This window comes from Sander vitreus, chromosome 14 (assembly GCF_031162955.1).
Source record: "Sander vitreus isolate 19-12246 chromosome 14, sanVit1, whole genome shotgun sequence".
NCBI lineage: Eukaryota > Metazoa > Chordata > Actinopteri > Perciformes > Percidae > Sander > Sander vitreus.
The window spans coordinates 5,715,465-5,735,625 of NC_135868.1; the positions used below are offsets into that span (position 1 = coordinate 5,715,465).

Genomic DNA, 20,161 nt, shown 5'->3' on the forward strand with positions numbered 1-20,161 from the left:
ATGCTGACACCTGATGTTATAACTGCAGTTTTCATCCAGGTGGTTAGTTAGGAGGAAGAACAAGATGATGACGTTACAAATAATTCTTAAACTGAGGGATTCACATGTATAACCTCTCAGTTTAGGACTCCTGAATTGTCCTAATTCAAAGTTGTTCTGTGCGGTTCAGGGAAACCCCTGGTCCTGCCAGAAAACGAAACTGAAAGTGGATGAAAACTACAACACTGGTCTCGCTGCGACAGAGCAGGTCATACGAGGACGAGTGTTGCTGTGAAATGGCAGGCAATACAACTTCAGTAACCCGCAGAACAGTTGCTTTAATTTTAGCAGTTTGCGTCGACCTTTCCTTGTTTTACGCATCGGGATGTGTAGTGACGCACAGCGTGTTTGGACATCTTGCGCGTCTCTGGGTTTCTGCGGCTCTCCGGTGTTTGGCACTCACTGCTGTAACTCTGCTCATCCTCGGAGACCTCAGCCCGTTGCTGATTCGTGTTATAACGGCCCACAGTCTGCTGCCCGCGGTGTTTGAGACCGGAGCCAAAGCTCTCTACCATGAGGAGACACAATGTGGCATGTTGGCGGATATGCGCTGCTGGCTGATGTGTACCGGAGCGTCGCTGGCCGGTGCACTGTTTTGGGAAATCATCATCCCGGACACCGACGATGCGGCCGCCGGTAAAGAGAAGAAGCAGAAAGCCAGAGTGCTGTTTATGAGAGTCCTCTACCTGTACAAACCCGACTATCTGCTGCTGCTTGGAGGGCTTGTGTTCCTGACGCTGGCTGTTTTGTGTAAGTACAGCAGAGGATGATGATGATGATGATGATGATGATGATGATGATGAATTCAGTAGTAAATAGATGGTAAGGAAATGGAAGATTCATTATGGTCAATTATCAACAACACAATTGAAAGCACTGTCAAGTTCATTATTTGCATTTTTCTTTTTACATTTGAGTCTCAGTGTTAGAATACAAACTCCAGCTTTAAAATAGTTGCTTTACTTGTGTTTTGCTATTTAAGAAACATGTACATATTTTGCTTTTATTCATATCTCTATTTGTCTTTGTCTTTGTTCTGTTTATTTTAACTTTGTTCTATTTATTATTTTTGTATGCACACTGCTGAAGAGCTGCTAAACAGATTGCCATTGTACTCTACATGAGCACAACGACAATACAGATCTATCTATCTATCCATCTATCTATCTATCTATCTATCTATCTATCTATCTATCTATCTATCTATCTATCTAGCTAATCTTGGAAGAGTTGCTACTCTGCTCTTGGGATACACAGGACCACATTCACAATGATGACAACCATATGTTGATATTCATGGCTGATGTATTTTCATCTCTCTGTGTGTGTCTGATTATGTACCTGTGTGTGTGTGTGTGTGTGTGTGTGTGTGTGTGTGTGTGTGTGTGTCTCTTCTCAGGTGAAATGTTCATCCCGTTCTACACTGGGAGAGTCATTGACATCCTCAGCAGTCAGTACCAACCAAATGAATTCATATCTGCGCTCCTCTTCATGGGCCTGTACTCTCTGGGAAGGTATGGGGTAATGTTTTTACCTTCACATTCATCCTCCAGCATGTGTCTGTGGCTGACAGCTACTATCTAACTGACTCTCTCTTTGATTGATTTATCAGCTCTGTAAGTGCAGGCTGCAGAGGGGGTCTCCTACTTTGTGCCATCAGTGGCTACACATGCAGAGTGAAAGTCAAGCTGTTTGGGGCTTTGACCAAACAGGAAATTGGATTCTTTGAGACCACAAAGACAGGTAAGGCTCTTATTATATATCATGCAAATACACTGTATTCATAATGAAAAGGAAGGTCAGATTGGACAATATAGATCAAACTAAACAACAATACAGAACAAGACAATAGAAGATAAACTAAAAAAGGACAGATTATAGCAGGACATACGAGGATGTAACAGGACAAGACATACTGGACAGATGATCATTTCTATTCATTTTTTTGTGTAGGTGAAATCACTTCCAGGTTGTCTAAAGACACCACCTTGATGGGAAGAACAGTGGCTCTGAACGTCAATGTGCTGCTGAGGACATTCATCAAGACACTGGGCATGATCTCCCTGATGATGAATCTTTCATGGAAGCTCACATTCCTCGTATTAATGGAGACGCCTATCACTGGCCTCATTCAGAACATCTATGACACACACTACCAGGTAAAAGGCAGATTATATATTATTATATACAGTATATATGTTATCCATTACCAAGAAACTATTTTAGGCATTTTAACTGATTAAACAATTGTGATTTTGCATATAGATCCTTATGGCTTTCAAAAGTCAAATGGTGCTCAGATAGAGAAAACTATTATTTAAACAATTGTTGTGCCTATCTTCTGTGACTCTAATGCCAATAGTTTTTTTTAGATGTTTAATCAGATTAAAATGTTTTTTTTCCTGCCTAGGGTTGGGTACCGAAACCCGGTTCCACTATGGAACCGGTTCCTACACAACCGGTAGTATTCGGACCGGATCAGAACGCAAATTTCAGTTCCTCATTTCGGTTCCACTTAATGTGTAAACTGAAATATTTTCCCTCTGTCGCTCCGAAACGGACGTAACAATATCACACTTTCTTGTAGTATACCGTTAGCTAGGTACCGTGAATGTAGGCTACTTTTAAAATGCCATATTTTCCCTCTGGGCTCACCAAAACGGACGTAAAAGCATTCACTGCACGTGATCGCTAGTAAACATATTACACTTGCTCTGCTAGTCTATCGTTAGCTAGCTAGCTTTTAGTGCATTTAAAATGCCTAAAGCGAAGCAGTCAAAAGTGTGGCTGTATTTCACAGCCAAGGATTCCGACATCACAAAATGCAACAAATGTTTCAAAACGATTACGTGCAAAGGGGGAAGCTCGTCGAATTTATTGAAACTTGCGGCGACACACGGGATACATGTTAAAGCAGAAGGATGCACGCGTGTTCGACAGCTTACGGACATCAGCCCCTGGTCCCAGTGTGTTTAGTTAGCATACCAACTCAACATTTATTTTGTTGTTACTTGTTAATAGTGTAACTGTTATTTATTGTTAAATTATTGTAGTTTTGGGTTAGGTGACTTAGGTTTACTTATTATATATTTAAATACTTTAAAACGTTAATATATTGTTAAATTTAAATAATTTAAAAGAATCGGTTTACCAGTTCGGCATCGGAATCGTAAAAATCCAAACGATACCCAACCCTATTCCTACCCTCAATGTACAGGGCTCGGGTTTACCCTTATATAAAAAATTAGCTGAGGTAGTAAGATAGAAATATAAAAGAATTGTCCTTTTTATTCCTTCCTCAGCGGCTAACCCTGGCAGTGCAGGACTCAATGGCCCTGGCAAACGAAGTCGCGAATGAGGTATTGTCTGGTATTCATGTGGTCCGGAGCTTTAACACAGAGAAACATGAGGCCCGTCGCTATGATGACCGCTTGATGGACACACACAATATCAAGACCCGTCGGGACACTGTCAGGGCTGTTTACCTACTCGCACGAAGGGTGAGAAGTTTGTAATTTTTGGTAGATTTCTTTTTTTAAATAGCCTACATGGAGCCTATTGTTGATCATATCCAGGGGCGCAGTATAGGGGGGAAAAGTTAGGACAATTCCAAGGGCCCATGACTGACAGGGGCCCCAAAAAATAGGTAAAAACTAATATACAATTATTAAACCATCATCATTCGGTATATATATTTCAAATATAATAATGAAATTAATGATCTCTTTGTTTTTACTTGTTTTTGGCAGTACAAGTTAACTATCCCCATTGACCAAAAAGTAAACATCCATATTGACCAACCACCCCCCTATATCTGCATGAAATGGTTTGGTCCTGCCTTAGCGCACTCAGACTCAGTGACGTGTTTAGTTGCAGTCAGTAGATAGGCCAGAACTACAGTGACCACGATGTTACCAAGTAACGTTAAATCAAAATCTGGTTTTCAAAAAAGGAAAGAGAGAAAAGAGAGAGAGGAAAGACAAAGGAAAGGATGTCAAACTGTAACCCAGTTTTTCACCAAGAAAGGTGGGTAGCCTATAGTCTGTGAGTGGTATTAACCTGTTGGCTTAATGTCCATAGTGGAATAAGCTAGCTAGCTACAGACAAGTGTTAGCCTACATTTAATCACCATTTAATCAGTGCAGGGAAACGTTTAGCAAGATATTCATATTAAATCATTGTCCCTGCCCCTTTTAGCAGACTTAACAACAGATGAGTCAGCAGCACCCCAGTCTCCCCCTAACTGTGCCCCTCCCTGTCCCAGGGAAGAAGGTGAGCAACATTGTGGTCAATGACATGCCAGTTAGCATCATTGCAGGGAGTCTGTGGGGATTTCTCTGTCTCTCTTGCTCTTTTTACCATTACAAAAAAAGAAAATGAAATATTTATTAATGACAGAAATTCAAACACATTCATAACAATTCATTAATTAATCAATCTGTTTTGTAGCACTATAATAACCCTGGTGTGGAAATTCCATTTTACCTGTCCACTTTATTTTCTTGTTGGCATATATGTGCAGCTAAGTTAAAAAATTAGCTGTTTCATTGTTTTGAGAGGATGATGTTAATTTATTTTGATTGAAAAGTTAATATATATTTAAGTTTCTTTGTTTTTCTTTTTTAAATTTTTCATTAATAATTATAATAATAATTAATAATAATAATAATTTTGTTAAGAGAATTTTCCATTTTGTCAAATTTTACAATAAAAATACATTGAGACTGTAAAAGATGGCCTTCAGCACTTTTTTATGGTTGCTTTTAATCTTGCATTAAATAGTAAACTGCATACTAGTCTTGCATGCATGTACAAATCACCAGCAGTAAATATTGTGCTAGTACTAGTATTGAACTACAAGAAGCAAGACAGTTGCAAGCCTTTAATTAGAGTTATCTAAAGCTTTTGATGGGACAGTTAGGTCCTAGAGATGTGATGACAACAGCTGCGCAGAGGGGGCCCAAAATTCCTGGCAGCGCTCCTGATCATATCATTGTTTATAATCCCATTTAACAGTTTTTTTCCCCGGTGTGTGCATGTGTGTCTATAGATGACAGGGTTGGGCATGCAGGTATTTATGTTATACTACGGCAGGCTGTTCATCCGGAGTGGACAGATGACAACTGGCAATCTGGTTTCCTTCATCCTCTACCAATCAGACCTTGGAAACAACATCAGGGTATGCAACTGCTGGGTTTTAATAAGCACACACATACACTTTACTCATTGTTAAAAGATAATAGAAAGAAGAAAGAAATATTTTGAGATTGCTTTCAAAAGAAGAGTAAAGTATGGAGCTTTCATGTTCTCAGGAAGGATATCCCATTGACTCATAGCTTTTAAGCAAACAGACATACCGTGTCTGTCACACTTTTCTAAACACATGAGTGCTTGCAAAAATATTTCCATTTAACTTACTGCAACTCTGACTCTATAAATGAAAACGTGTTATTAAGTAATCAGTTTTATGACTGCCATCTTCCAGACACTCGCCTACATCTTTGGCGACATGCTGAACTCGGTAGGAGCTGCTGGGAAAGTGTTTGAGTACTTGGACCGAAAACCTCAGGTCAGCACGGAGGGAACACTCAAACCTGATCAGCTGACGGGACACGTCAGCTTCCGCCATCTCAATTTTGCCTATCCTGCGTCCCCAAACAAAACAGTGCTGCAGGTGAGGTCTGACCGGCAGGTTGACAAGAGTAATTCTCTGTTTGAATTTGGACATTTCATGAAACAAACTTTAACAGGTGTTCCCTCCCAAGTATCCTCCCAAGTATTTACAGCTACCTATAAACTATATATGTATTGTAACTATAGACACTCAATTTTCTGTGTTCATTGTTATCTTCTTGTTTCAGGACTTTTCTTTGGAGCTGAAGTCAGGTCAGATGACGGCACTGGTGGGTCCATCTGGAAAAGGAAAAAGCACCTGTGCGAGTCTGCTTGAGCGATTCTATGAGCAGCAGAGTGGAGAAATTCTATTGGACAATGAACCACTGAAATCCTATGACCACCGTTTCCTCCACAAGAAGGTAATTAATCGTTACTGCTTTTTCGGATGATGCACACCACTCTCTTCTTCCGCTCTCGTCTGTTATCTGTGTTTAAATTGTTTTTCAAATAGTCAAACAGTCCTACGGGGAGAAATCTATGTTGAAAGCAGCATAGATAACAATTTTAGACAATTTAGACCAGAATGTAGTTTAACCACGACCATTACTTATTGAGTAATGGGCCTGATGGTGATGATGGCCCTGACTTACTGGAAGAACTTACACTGTTAGAAAATCCATTGGAATCGGGGCTAATATACTGTGTTAATATGAAGGAATTTTCTGTAATGATTTTTCACAGGTGTTTTTCCATATTTAGATTTTTTTGTTTTAACAGAAATGTCCGTTAAAGGTACAGAGCATATACTGTAAGTTTACAGAAGTTTTTTGGATTAACAGGAATGTCCGTAAACTTAACAGAAAAGGTACTGGTAATTTTTTGCCAGGAAATTATCGGTTTTTCTACGGATGTTTTTCTTACAGTATGGGGTATACACAGTAGATAAATGCATATTGTTCATGGCTTTTCTTTGGGAGCTTATCAGTGAGATAATAATATTATTTAATTAAGACCATCAAGCTATTAGTAGTAGTTGTATTATATTCATTATATATCTAAATGTGTCCAAAGATTTGAGTGTTCATTTTGCTTTTATATGTATAACATGAGTTATTCATTCAGTCAAGCTGATGAGAGTGTGTTTAACAGATTGCAGTGGTGAGCCAGGGGCCTGTGCTCTTCTCCGGCTCCATCAGAGACAACATCGCCTACGGGCTTGATGAATGCTCATTGGATGAGATCCAGGAAGCGGCACGCAAAGCCAACGCCCATGACTTTATTAAGCAGCTGGAAAAAGGCTACGATACAGGTAAAGTTTTTACCCTTTGTGCTGTTTTACATGTCTGAATGCCTGTATAGAAACCTGCTTTACAATATGTTTTACTTTTTATTTAGTTATCTGGAACATTTATTATATTTAGGACTTTGGGTCTTTTAGGGGGTTGGTGCTCATTATACCACTAGTACTTGAGTTTTGAATTCCTCGTATCTTTCTGCATCATACCTTGAACACCAATCTGTTATGATTTTATAATATCCATTTCTCAGAGGTGGGTGAGCGTGGCGGCCAGTTATCTGAGAGCCAGAAGCAGAGGATCGCCATTGCTCGAGCTCTGGTCAGACAGCCACAGGTCCTCATTCTGGATGAAATAACCAGCTCTCTGGACTCAGAGAGTGAAACTAAGGTAATTAAGTCACAACTTTTAACACAGTGGAATAGTGAGTTAAATGTGGATGATGACCTGAAGACTCTTTATCACCAGAGGGGAATACATTCTGAATGGTTGTCTGCAGGTGTTCACCTGTGGCCTCAAAAATAGGTGTTAGTATTTAATAAATAAAGGATGTGCTGCACACGTGTAAACATGTGCTCACATATCATTCATTGCTTAATCAAGAATTGAGAATTGCTCTAATAAAACCAAGCAATATAAAGTGCATGATTTCATTAGAGTTTCCAGGAGGATAATCAAGACCTGATGAACACAAATGAAATGACCATGTTTTTATTATGTAGAGCTCAAGAAGAAACAAAACTTGCTTCAGAAAAGATTAATGTGCTGTGCTTCCTTTAAAAGTGTGTCCACCTAGCTCCAAAGCATTTAGGCTACATGTCAACATTGATATTGCCGAATTAGGCCTACATGTGGGATAGTTACAGAGGAATTGTGCAGGCCAATTGTCTTTCACTGCTTAATAGAAAAGTCGAACAACAAACTATATACAGTATTTTATGACCAATCTTGAAGAAATGTGATATAATCCATCTGATAAGTGACATAATTACGCCCGTTTGTTGACTTCTTGGTCACTAGTCTTGCATGCATGCTCTGTGTACTGACAGTCATATTCAATCTCAGTAAATGTGTTGCGTCCTTCATTTTTGCAATTTTAGTCCTTCAAATGAGCACTACAGTATTTATATGTTTCTGAACGAGCTACTGAAGTGCAAAGCTGCATATCGTCACCTTCCTAAATTAAAATGCCATTTAATAATGGCATTTTTTGACAAAAATTACTTTTTTTTGCCTACATCATCTTCTCATGGTGCTGGCCACCTCTGGTAAAATTGCCTACATCCTCAGTTGAACAGGTCATGTGATTCTACACCTTTAGTATAATGGCTTATGTCAAGCGTGTGATTTAGGCCGTTCAGTTTTTTGTGTTTTCTGAAAAACCTGAAAAAATGACATATGCCATTATTTTAGGAAGGCGACGATATGTAGGTCTGGTGAAATTATCTAACTCCTTGTTTACTCTTTTCTTCTTTTATATATCCCTTTACATATCAAAATTAAATTAAATTGATTGATTCTTCTGAAATAAAAAATATTTCTGTAAATTTGACTCTGTACAGATTCAGCAGGCCCTGGCTAGTTGTCTCAACCAGACCCTGCTGGTGATTGCTCACAAGCTGAAGACCATCGAGAGGGCAGATCAGATCGTTGTGATCGGTGACGGCAGAGTTGAGGAGCGAGGGACTCACCAGGAGCTGATGGACAGGAAGGGGAGCTACTACAAACTGAGAGAGCAGCTCTTCACCGAGGGAAACTCACCACAGTGACACGCTGCTGTTACTGAGCTGATGCTGCAGCGCGATGTTTTCTGTGGGAGAAATGTTCTGCTGTGCTGCACCACAGGACCAACAGCAGCTAACTTCATAAAAATGGAAGCTGGAGTTTATGTAAATATTTTTGAAAGAATATGGATGAATGTCCAGAAATGTATGTATTCTGTAACATGTGCTAAAAAGCACCTTCTTAAGTTTAGAAGTATACTCCTGTTCTTATTTATTTTGCTGACGGTTGGAATTACATTAGATATTGTAAATTAATTAAATTAAATTAAATGTACAACTGACATGATGATGGCTGGATATATGTCCACTATATATATATATATATATATATATATATATATATATATATATATATATATATATATATATATATATATATATATATATATTTTTATTTTTTTTTTATTTCATTTTATATGTCTTTGTTTTTGGTAACGATGAATACAAGTTTGACAGCACACAGTTGATGCCGTAAACCTTCATTTATGATCAGAGGGGGCAAAAGTTGCCTCATGGGTATGTCCCAAATAAAAGATTGATCAACAGCATCTGACATTTTAGATCATAGACAATTACCTCAGTTGATCCCTGCTAGAACGTGAAAACCAGATCTGAATGTTTTCAGTTAGGTTTTTCAAGCCTTGTGCCACATATTTATTAAGTCTTTTCACCAAACACATTCAAAGGACAAATTAAAATGCAATTAAAGAGCAATATTTTATGTTGTATGCAAGGATTTGCATGTAGTTTAGCTTTTATTTCCACTGTGAGAATTCAGAGTGTGTGTGAGTTTAATACAGGCCCAGTTGGCTTGGTGAGATTCATACAGTACTGTGGGATGCAAAGACATCACTTAAAAATGACTGAAATGAAACTACTCAAATATTACTGAGCATGTTGTGAATGTGTTAAACTGGTTAGACGTCAGAGGCCTTTGAGTTTTTCTAATCACATATCAGTGTCTGTTGTGTCTATTATATTCTGGTTAAGTCACTTGACTGCACGTTGATGCAGTGCATCAAAGCTTCGTATGGTGGGGGTTGGTTTTTATTGTTTGAGCCGCCCTGGAAAGTCCCTGACTACCAACATGTTTTCTTTCTGTCAGTGAGGCTTTATGGGAAGTTGCCTGGTGATATGTGTCATAAACACCAAAGGTACAGTGAAGTGATATGCGGCATTATGTCAAAACACCAACCCCCTCTATCGAGAAAGATGAGGCTCGGCTTATACAACACACAGCATGTCACGATTTTGTCAAGATGTCTGTGCAGCCACAAAATGGTGACTGAAGTCACGTGACGCAGACAAGTTAGTTAGAGTTGTAAGTATGGAGGCATGAAAAGTAGACCCAAACTGCAGGACACTTTGGCATTAGTATGTTACACTAAAACAGCTGTATGTATTATTTATCAATACATTTAAAACATTTACATTTTAAGAAATGTTTGTCCCTATACTTTGCTTGCATGGCCTCTGTCTCCTAACTTTAGATTAACTTATTTTCATGTTTTAACATTTAATGAAGGAGTACATGCTTCTCTATGGGTAATATTTTTACTGTTGGTACTTTTAAACTTTTTAAAATCACCTGGCTGAATTAATAAAAAATTGTGGTGGTCCAGCTGAAAAAAACTAAAACAAATCTATTCATCATTGTTCTTAAAAAAACGGACTGTTTGGAGATAGAATCCGGCACGGTGACTCATCAGCAAAGATGTCTGCTTGCTTTCTATTAGCAATTGTGGGCCGACTGCAGGTTTCAAAGGCATATGCCAACAGTTGTCGCCATCTTAGGGTGAGACCTTTAAAAACCTGAACACAAAATGGCTGACAGCGTGCATAGAAAGTTAGAAAATGTAAGGTAATAAAGCAAATAAAAGATCATTCAAATGACACTGTGGCTGTATCTCTGTGGTGTAATAGAAACGATTCGTGCCACCTCAAGCCTCAGTGTGCAGCTATACATTTATGTGTGTGTATGTGAATTTGGATGTGTGTATGTGGCAAGAAGCTTTTGCCTAACCAGTTCAGCACCATATCTGCCAAGCTGGAAAGTCCCTTCTATCTTTCTTTCACTTTCTTTCTTCTCTGTATTGTGTAATCAGAGGCGATGTAGTTGATATGATACAAAACACCTGCCACAAAAGCCTGGCGTATGGCAAAAACTGGGCCGTATATGCATGTTCCTCTGTAATGACTTTGTTACCATTTAGGTATTTGACTGAAGACCCCATCCAGAGCAACAGTTTGTAGTTTGCTTTTGGTTTGGTAGTCTTCACTGAGGATACTTTAACAGAACAGTTGGCTGTGGAAGAAGATTTAATGACGTTTGTGTTAATCAAACTTATGTCCTTTTTACAGGATATCTTTTCCTTCCAACAGGCCCTGTAGAATATTCTAGATCAGGTTTTTATCCTGCAAATATTCAGTGGTGGGAGAAGTATTCAGATCCTTTACTTAAGCAATAGTACTGATACAACAGTGTGGAAATACTCCAAGGGGTCACAAGCAAAAAGGTTGGAAATCACTAGTCTAATCTTTATCCATTTATTGTAATTTATGAACTGATTATTTGTTTTTTATGTAAAATATGTGTATCTGTTAAGTAACTCGTAACTATATCTGTAGCTGTAATGTAGTAAAACGTGCAATATTTATCTCAGAAATGTAGTGGAGTAGAAGTATAAAGCAGCATAAACTACTTTTCATTTTAAACCTATTGTATATTTAATATTGTATTTTCTGTCCCTGAAGCACTTTGGTTGATTGGTACAATCACCAACACAGAAGAACTAAAGTGCAAATCAAAAGTGAGTCATTTTAAGAAGAGAAAGAGTCACTTGAGAGATTAGCTTCACTGTAACATAATACTTGCTTCGCTTCTCCTCCTTAAATCAAAAGTAATGAAGGAACTGATGCAGCATAAAGCACAACAGAAATGACACCGATGTAGCTTCTTTTCCACACTTCATCTCATTTGGTTTGACAGATGTTTGACAGATGAGTTTAAATAGCTTAGAATAGAATAAAATAGACAGGGGACCCATATTGCTAAATAAAGTCTCAAAAAGTCATGTGCAATTATTAATCTAGGAGAATAAAGCCAATCAGATAAGTTATATGATAATATTCTGGATATTCTGTTTAGTTTGAGGTAAAAATAACTATACATCAACAGTGTGTGGCCATTTTAAACTGAGCAGAGAGATCTTTTATATTGCTTTACAGTCAGGTAAACCCCAACTTTCTTTTTGTAAATCCCCTAACTTCCCCTGGGGAGTGTGGCAGTTGCAACATTTATTGTAGCACAAATTACTGCGGTTTCCTCAGTTAATGATAAAGACAAAGCATTCAATCAAACACGCATCACATGATCAGTTGAGGGAAGTCCCGCCTCATGAACGAAGGTAATAATAAAACACTGATCTGGTGTCTGCTTTAGACTTTGGAGAACAAATATGGGCAAACAGAAACTGATCTTCTGTCAGCTAATAAAAAAAATGTCAACCCTGAGCTGTGATCAAGCCTTTAAAGCAGAGTAACAGCGCTCCAGTGGTTGTAGTCGGCACTTTTACCAACAGCCATGTGATTTCTTGGAAACGGCCTGTTTGGTAGATTGGTAAAAGTTAGGGGATTCTCAGAAGGCAACAAAAGGTGGAACCATTGATCTTGGATGCCATCTAGTGACAGCAACAAGACACTAATAATAAACCATGGTGGTTTATGACACATAAACCACCATGGGTTGTGAAGTGGTTATCAGTGTTATGTTCTTTGAACAGTGTAGGTTTTGTGTTGTGGGAGATCTTGTGATGTGTGCAGATTCACAGGAAACCACAAACTTCAGCTTGTAACAGATACTGTAGGTGACAGTGAAGAGCCACATGAATGTTAACAGTGATCAATTCCTCTGGTTAAGGACTCAGTATTGTGGTTTATTTTAGCTTGTACGGGTCACCAGACATACTGTATAAGATCTGTATATTTGATCAAAATGTTTAAAATACAGAGATGTTCACATCTTGTTGTTAGACTCTTCTACAGGGACAGAAAACTGTCAGCTTGAGGGGATTGTATGGATTGAAGCAGTTGAATTTCAGCCACAAGACAGTCTCTCTCACCACCACACTACACTACCACACTGTGTTTAAATAAATAAATTAATATTTTAACAGTGATTCAGAGGTTTACACTTACACCGGAACAGTCAGATTCTCATTGTGTCAGGAGCAATATGGCAGGAGGGTGACATAATTTACTACAAACAGAGTTGTGATGAACAGCATTAGTAAGAGCAACAGCACCCCCAGTGCTTATCTCAGGCACTTTCACCATGCAACCAGACAACCATGTGATTTCCTGGAACTCCTCAGTCTGGTGATCTGGCTCTTTTGCAAAAGGAATTAATAAAAGATCTTGAGTGCCCCCAAGTGGGATAACATAAGAAATGAATTAAATGTAGTTATACAAGACAAAATAACATTACATTACACAATAAGATGTTATTGAATATGTGCTTTTAGAACAATCAACATAGAAACCTGTTCAAACATGTTACCAACAGATGTATCGTCCATTGCAAACCCGTTTTTGCTAAGGAAAGTATTGTTCAAACTGTATTTTTAATTTTAGCCAAGGTCCCAAAGTATGCAGAGGCACCAGCAGGTTGATTTGGTTCTCCTTGGCTCCTTGCACATGTCAAAATAAAGGGACAAGACACTGTATGTATGTAATACATGGTAGGCATATTATCAATCATATATCTTACATACAAGTTATTGTCAGACAGAAATGTTTTTCAATCTTTAAAACTATTTAAGGTTTTAATCCCTCAACATAAAGTTTTCTCAGTTTTCTCCCTGCTAGCTTTAAGGTTGTTAAAATCCTCTTATTCCACACTGTTTGACATTATCACATATATGTATTCTGCATCAGCTTGTTTAAGCTCTTTATCGAAGGCGTATAAACACTTATTTTAAAGTCCATGTTTTTGTTGGTGCTCCATTGCACCAAATGGAAATATTCTAATTGCATCATTTGATACACATTTTCCCAAATCTGTGTTTAGTTTGCCAGATTGACTTTGGAAATATTGGGATCCCCACTAAAATATAAAATAAAGTTACATGGATTTGAACAGAGATTGGCTGCACAGAATATGTTTTTACTGACTGGCTGGACTGGCAGTTGGAGAGGGTTTAGGAGAGGCAAAATCATGCTTCAAGAGTTTAAAGAAACAATATAACCTATGTGGCACTGTAGTTGTGTCAGTGTGAGAACCATGACCTCCAATGCAAGTATATATAGCTCTTTGCAGACTTTTAATGTCACTTCAGTGCACATTTCACTTTACAGTGTTTGAATGTATCATCATTATATTATATAAAGGTGCAGGAATCTCTGTGACTGAATGAGTGAGTCCCTCTGTCTGGCTGGTTATTTGACTTTGAATGTGGTGACCTGCCTACGCGAAAGACATCACACTGCAGCTGCAGCGGGCTACTGCTATACCTCCGCTGTGGATTTCACCTTTTCTGCTGAGTGCGGATGCTGGATATACCAACTTTACAACCACACTCTTCTTCATTTACCTAAAATCAACTAGCAGGAGCGGAGCTCCTACAGAAACACAGTTGCAACACAAATTGTAAAAGTTTGTCATAACACATTATCTCCGTTAATTACCTGTGTTTTAAAGCAATATTATGTTACTATTTTTTACCTTAAAATAACGACGTCCAGGGTGACAAATTTAAGACATTAACATAATAAAGTAAATCAGAAATGGATTTATTGCCAATTAAGTAACACTTACAATAAATTTGCCATATGGTGCTTGGTGCATACATGAAATAAACAAATACAGAAAATAGCTGTTAAACATAAGGAAAAATAGGCTGAATGGTTTAGTGCAGAATGTGCAAGAATGTTTAGGGATGTGCAAAAAGTTTAGGATATATAGCTAGTATGTGCAATTGGCAGGTGTGTATAGTCCAAGTCCCGGATGTAGGTTTATGCAAAGTGTAGTGACTAGGGTGGGGGGGTGTTTAAGAGTCAGTGGGGGTCCGGGCCTTGTTAATACACTGCAGAGAGGAAGCAACTGTTTTTATGGCGTGAAGTTTTGGTCCTGAAGGACCGCAATCTCCTGTCAGAGGGTAGGGGTTCAAAAAAAATGTGTCTGGGGTGAGACTGAGGGAACTTAACTAAGTTAGCCTTTGAGCTAATGCCTGCTAATTACTGTAGCTGAGGGTAATACAACAATTAGGCTCCATAATCTGAACCAACATGAACCAATACGGTCCACATACTTCTATCAGCTCCTACCTTGACAGCTGCAGTAAGGATAGACACTTTTCCCGTGTTTAGCCTTCACAATAAAGGCCCAATTTAAATTTACTCAGAGTATTCCGCTTAGAGGAAACTCGATAAAATAGCTTAGTTAGCTATATTAGTCGCGTGTAAGCACAAATAGCTTAATGAATAATGGATATTTTAAGTGTGATATTTTCTAGACAGAACGTTCGATTTGCTGAGCAACTGACGCCATATTTTAGCAAAAAGTAGCATCAAAGTAGGCTATCAAAACTAGGTTGGATAGGCTACATGTAGGCCTAGCTAAACTCGAAGGAACCGATTCTGTAAAAAGATCATTTTACTTTCACTTACGTTCATGAGCTCAGTGGGTTAGTTTTACTGAGTTTCAAGTGACGTAGCCTACTCAGTCTAAATTCCCATTGGCTCAGATAGAGAGCGATTCAACGTGACCTGATCCTCAGTTGACCCTGGTGCTCGAGCTGGAAGGACGGTGTCTGTTTCTCTGGATAAACAAACCTAGAAGTTGTTAATAAGTCTATCAAAGCTTCAGAAGAAGACCATGCTTGTTCTGCTCCTCCTGGGACTCGTGTTACATGGCGCGGAGGCAGGTGAGTTTAGACTTCTTTCTTTTTTTTTTAAAGTATGTTTATTGCAGTGGTGTAGTCTTGTATTTTAGCGGGTATACTGTACTATATAAATATATGGACCAGAATGGATATATAGTTGGTGGTCTGGGTGTCCTCCCCCAGGGAAATTTTGAGCGTCACAGACTTTAATTCCTGCATTCTAATAGACTTTTTTTGCACCAATTTACGGTGGAAATACCTTTTATTTAGCCTATGCGAAGGAAAACACAGATGACAATTCAAAGTATATCAAAAATAGTATGTTGTTGCGTGTCATTGGGCATTTTTAAGTGGGTATATGGAAATCCTGGAGCTTTCTTAGTGGGTATACTGCGTATCACGTAGACTACTACACCACTTATTGTCAATGAAAAAAGGCTTTATAAAGGCTTTATAAACTGTATTCGTGAGTTAACGGTTCTTTTCATAGTCTTTGATGTTTAGTTCAAGGAAAGCAACAACCCATTATCTTTAAGTTCACGTTAGTAAATCCTGTCTGTGCAACTCTTTGGTTGATCCCTATACATTTGTTTAGCTAGCCACTGTTGAACTTTTGCCAAGAAGGATAGCACAGCAGTTAGTTTTATGATGTCTTGAATGTACTGTAGGTCCTCTTGATTCTATATATGGGCAGGGAAATAATATTGTTCAGTGATTTATAAAACTGTGATTAAAAAAAACTGAAATTCTTACATTAATATTTTCTTACAGTGACTCACTCTCTGAAGTATTTCTACACTTCGTTCTCTCAAGTCCCAAACTTCCCAGAGTTTGTGGTAGTTGGGTTGGTTGATGAAGTTCAGATGATTTACTATGACAGCAACACCAAGAGAGCAGAACCCAAACAGGACTGGATGAGCAGAGTCACAGAAAGCAAAGATGAGTACTGGGAGTGGAACACTGAGGGATTGATTGGTCAACAGCAGGTCTTCAAAGGCAACATTGAAATTTCAAAGCAGCGCTTCAACCAAACTGGAGGTTTGGCTTTTATGTTGTATTTCCATCCTGCATTTTAGTAAGCAGATGTTACCACACACACACACACACACTCACACTCACTCGTATTTTCTTGACTGAAACACAGTCCGACTCAACAGAAACATTACTGAGACTGAGTTGACTGGATGCTGCTATACTACACTGATCCAGTGTTTCTGTCCATCCCATAATAAGCAGCAGAGACCATTACCACTTTATCTCCACTAGATTAGATCAGAATAAGTGGAGTGAAGCGGCCACAGTGAGCTGGTCCAGAAGAACTCTCCTGCAGGAAACCAGTTCATCCCAACAGTTTGACAAACACACAGCTGATAGAGGAACATTACTGCCTGGTTTCTTAAACTACGGAGCAGGGGCCTGTAAACTGGACGCAGGCTGCTACTGCTGGGTCCTCATATGAGAGGAGGAGCAGGATGTTTTAAAGGGATAGTTTGGATTTTTTTGAAGTGGGGTTGTATGAGGTATTTATCCAGTCAGTGTATTCCCTACAGCAGATGATGGTCGGCACTCTCCCCGTGGAGATAAACTATTGCTCTCAGTGGAGCCAGTGTGTCTCTGTGGAGGTTAAAAGAGGATATGAACTGTGTTAGGATGTCTCTCTGATTCCCAGCAGTTTCTGCCTCTCTGTCTCTCTCTGAGATGTCCACACTTGTCCACATGATGATTGGCTGTAAGTGGCTTTATCGAGCCAATAACAGCAGGAGGTGTAGATCCTCTGTTTTGGTGTCTGTGGGTCAGTGTGTCTCTGTGGTAAAGATGTCATATCAACTCTCTCTCTCTCTCTCTCTCTCTCTCTCTCTCTCTCTCTCTCTCTCTCTCTCTCTCCCTCCCTCCCTCCCAGGTGTCCACATTCTCCAGATGATGGAAGGCTGTGAGTGGGATGACGAGACTGGAAGCACCAATGGATTTAATCTGCATGGTTATGATGGAGAAGACTTCATAGTATTTGACATGAGGACAGAGACATGGATCGCTCCAAAACAACAGGCTGTCATCACCAAACACAAGTGGGACAATAACAAAGCTTGGATAGCACGGAAAAAACACTACTACACCCAGATTTGCCCTGAGTGGCTGAAGATGTATGTGGACTATGGTAGGAGCTCTCTGCTGAGAACAGGTAGAATCACATGACCTTTGTTTCTAACCAACAGTAACATTACAATACATGTCACCAATATACAGAGAACTGTGGGCTTCTATTTCTGCCAAAATCATGTCACATGCAGACTGTCTATGTGACAAAACATTTGTCTGTGTCAATTCAACTTTAACTTCTGTCGTCTTGTTGCTCTCCCTGTCATTTAACTGTATTATTATGAATGTCGTCCTGATGTGTCCTCTGACTGACGACTATCGTTTTTCCCACCCAGTTTAGATGAAACCATGCCCACTTCTGTATGACGAAAGCCTCACTTACTTTCTTGGTAAGAACTGCCCTGTGTAGCATTCAAGTGCTAAGATTGACAACGTGTCTATGCTCGTGCAAGGTACCAAAACCCCATTTGTTCTGTGTTAAGGAAAAACTCAGGAGTAGCACAACTCATTTCACATAGGCTATGTGAAGATGGTTCGGGAGACCTTGATGAATTACACAGGAGCATTTAATGAACACTCAATTGAGGAGAAAATAAAGCAGGTAGTGCAGTTTAACCACAATGTGTTATTGTGCAGTGCTGTCCCAACTCTCTGAAGTTCCTGTCTTCCTGAAGGTGTATTTAAACTCATGCAGGAGTTGCTACGTTTAGCTCAGTCTATATCCACGACATTCCACTTCCGGGATTGCCCCATAGACCTTTTTTCACGGCAAACATGTTGACATGTCCTAGTAGGAAAAGCACAGGTGTATTCAAAACCATTAATGATGACTGTATTCCACTTAGGAGAGGCCCTGGTATTGTGCATGTTGACTCACTGAAATAGCTCACTGGGACACTTGATGGAATTGAGCCATCATTAAGGTTATCAATCTCAGCTGTGCTTTTCCTACTATGACAAGTCAAAATGTCTGCTGTGAAAAAGGTCCATTGCCGGCAGAAATTCCGCCCCGCCGTATGTCCTTTTTTCGGCCGGAACGCTTCCTTTGTGTTGGCGTTCTAACCTCCGGTGGATTTCTGAGGACTATGGTTAACTGCTCCTCAGATCTCTGCAGGGTAAATCCAGACAGCTAGCTAGACTATCTGTCCAATCTGAGTTTTCTGTTGCACGACTAAAACAACCTTTTGAGCGTACATGTTCCACCAAAACAAGTTCCTTCTCGAGGTTATATTGCAGCGGCCCAGGGGCTCCGTGCAGCGCTTAACGCCGCCCATGACGATTGTGATTGGTTTAAAGAAATGCCAATAAACCAGAGCAAGTTTTTCTCCCATCCCGGAATGCTGTGTAGACTAGCCAGGCCTTCCTCCACAGCGCTGTGGAGGAAGGCCTGGCAAAGCAAGACTATGTTTAGCTGAACCTTTTAAGGTAAACAAAAGTATTGCAGGCGCCTAAACACAGATGCTAAAGCCTAGTTCAGCCTAGCTCTCTCTCTGGGAATTATGTTAAAGTGTGGCAGGGCCACCGACCTCCAAAAGGAGACCATCCTGAGACAAAACATTTCCTCACCATGCAGCTGTCTACACTCCTTGAATCTGTAGAGAGACAAACGTAATCATACATGAACAGGTTTGGTTATTAGAGACTGGCCGAATATTCTCATCCCCTGACCTGTGACGATCTGAGGTTGTCTAAGCTTTCCCTTTGTCTCATCATACTACAACATGGTGTTTCTGGAAATTCCACCACATTCTGGTCCTATCCCTTAACCAATGGCCTATCCTGACCTTAACTACTCATGGCCAATCCCTAACCTTAACCAGTTGGGCTGCTACGAAGTGTGGGTCATGCCAAGAAACCAAGTGGGATTTATAATAACGCTGCGTCGAGGCTTTCGTCATACGGTAGTGGGCGTGATTTCGTCCAAACTGGGTTGGAAAAATGATAGATGCCAGCCAAGCAACACATCAGGGCGAAATACACAACAACACCATCAAAGACCACATCAGGACGATATTCATAACAACACAGTCAAATGACAGGGAGTACAGTAAAACGACAACAGTACACATTAAAGTTGAATTGACACCGACAAATGTTTTGTCAGGTTAACAATCGAGATAGACAATCAGTACAGTTCAACGTTAAATAGATATAGACACATTTTTCATCACGTTTAGTCGACATGTAACATTATTTTGGCACAAATGGAACCCCACGGTGGACCCACTATGTCTCAGTTTACACACATTTCTTCTCTTATGTTCTCTGACACATCCACTCATCTCTCGGTCTCCCTTTGCCCCAATTTCTCTCTCACTTTCTCCCCCACGCAGTTATCACCACTTTCCCTCCTTTTTCTCTCTCTCTCTCTCTCTCTCTCTCTCTCTGTCTGCCGTGTTTCTGTCTGTCTCTCAGTTTCTCTCTCTGTCTCTCTCTCTGTCTTTCTCAC

The 20,161-nt window shown here is 39.5% G+C and overlaps 2 protein-coding genes across 5 annotated transcripts in view; both read left to right on the top strand.

Annotated features, from left to right (window-relative positions):
- LOC144529194 (major histocompatibility complex class I-related protein 1-like) overlaps positions 1 to 20,161 on the top strand; it is a 57,305-nt gene that overhangs the window by 33,764 nt on the left and 3,380 nt on the right. For 2 of the 4 annotated variants that reach the window (XM_078268192.1, XM_078268193.1), the window contains exons 3-4: positions 16,387 to 16,653; positions 17,516 to 17,794. In XM_078268192.1, coding sequence (XP_078124318.1) covers positions 16,387 to 16,653; positions 17,516 to 17,794 — 546 coding nt within the window. Of the gene's footprint in view, positions 1 to 15,526; positions 15,658 to 16,386; positions 16,654 to 17,515; positions 17,795 to 20,161 lie in introns of those variants that run through there. The other 2 variants (XM_078268195.1, XM_078268194.1) reach the window with 2 other exon arrangements.
- LOC144529192 (antigen peptide transporter 2-like) lies at positions 200 to 9,015 on the top strand. Its single transcript, XM_078268188.1, has 11 exons — positions 200 to 789; positions 1,439 to 1,553; positions 1,652 to 1,782; positions 1,993 to 2,198; positions 3,342 to 3,539; positions 5,090 to 5,218; positions 5,525 to 5,713; positions 5,901 to 6,074; positions 6,805 to 6,964; positions 7,204 to 7,340; positions 8,513 to 9,015. The coding sequence occupies exons 1-11, from the start codon at positions 210 to 212 to the stop codon at positions 8,717 to 8,719; spliced, it is 2,226 nt and encodes a 741-aa protein (XP_078124314.1). The 5' UTR covers positions 200 to 209; the 3' UTR covers positions 8,720 to 9,015.

Excerpts from the sequence above, each read along its gene's own strand:
- LOC144529192 (XM_078268188.1), top strand. The coding sequence starts at position 210 with ATGAAAACTACAACACTGGTCTCGCTGCGACAGAGCAGGTCATACGAG. Across the intron at positions 2,199-3,341 it reads TCTATGACACACACTACCAG|CGGCTAACCCTGGCAGTGCA; the intron begins GTAAAAGGCAGA and ends TTCCTTCCTCAG. Across the intron at positions 7,341-8,512 it reads ACTCAGAGAGTGAAACTAAG|ATTCAGCAGGCCCTGGCTAG; the intron begins GTAATTAAGTCA and ends GACTCTGTACAG.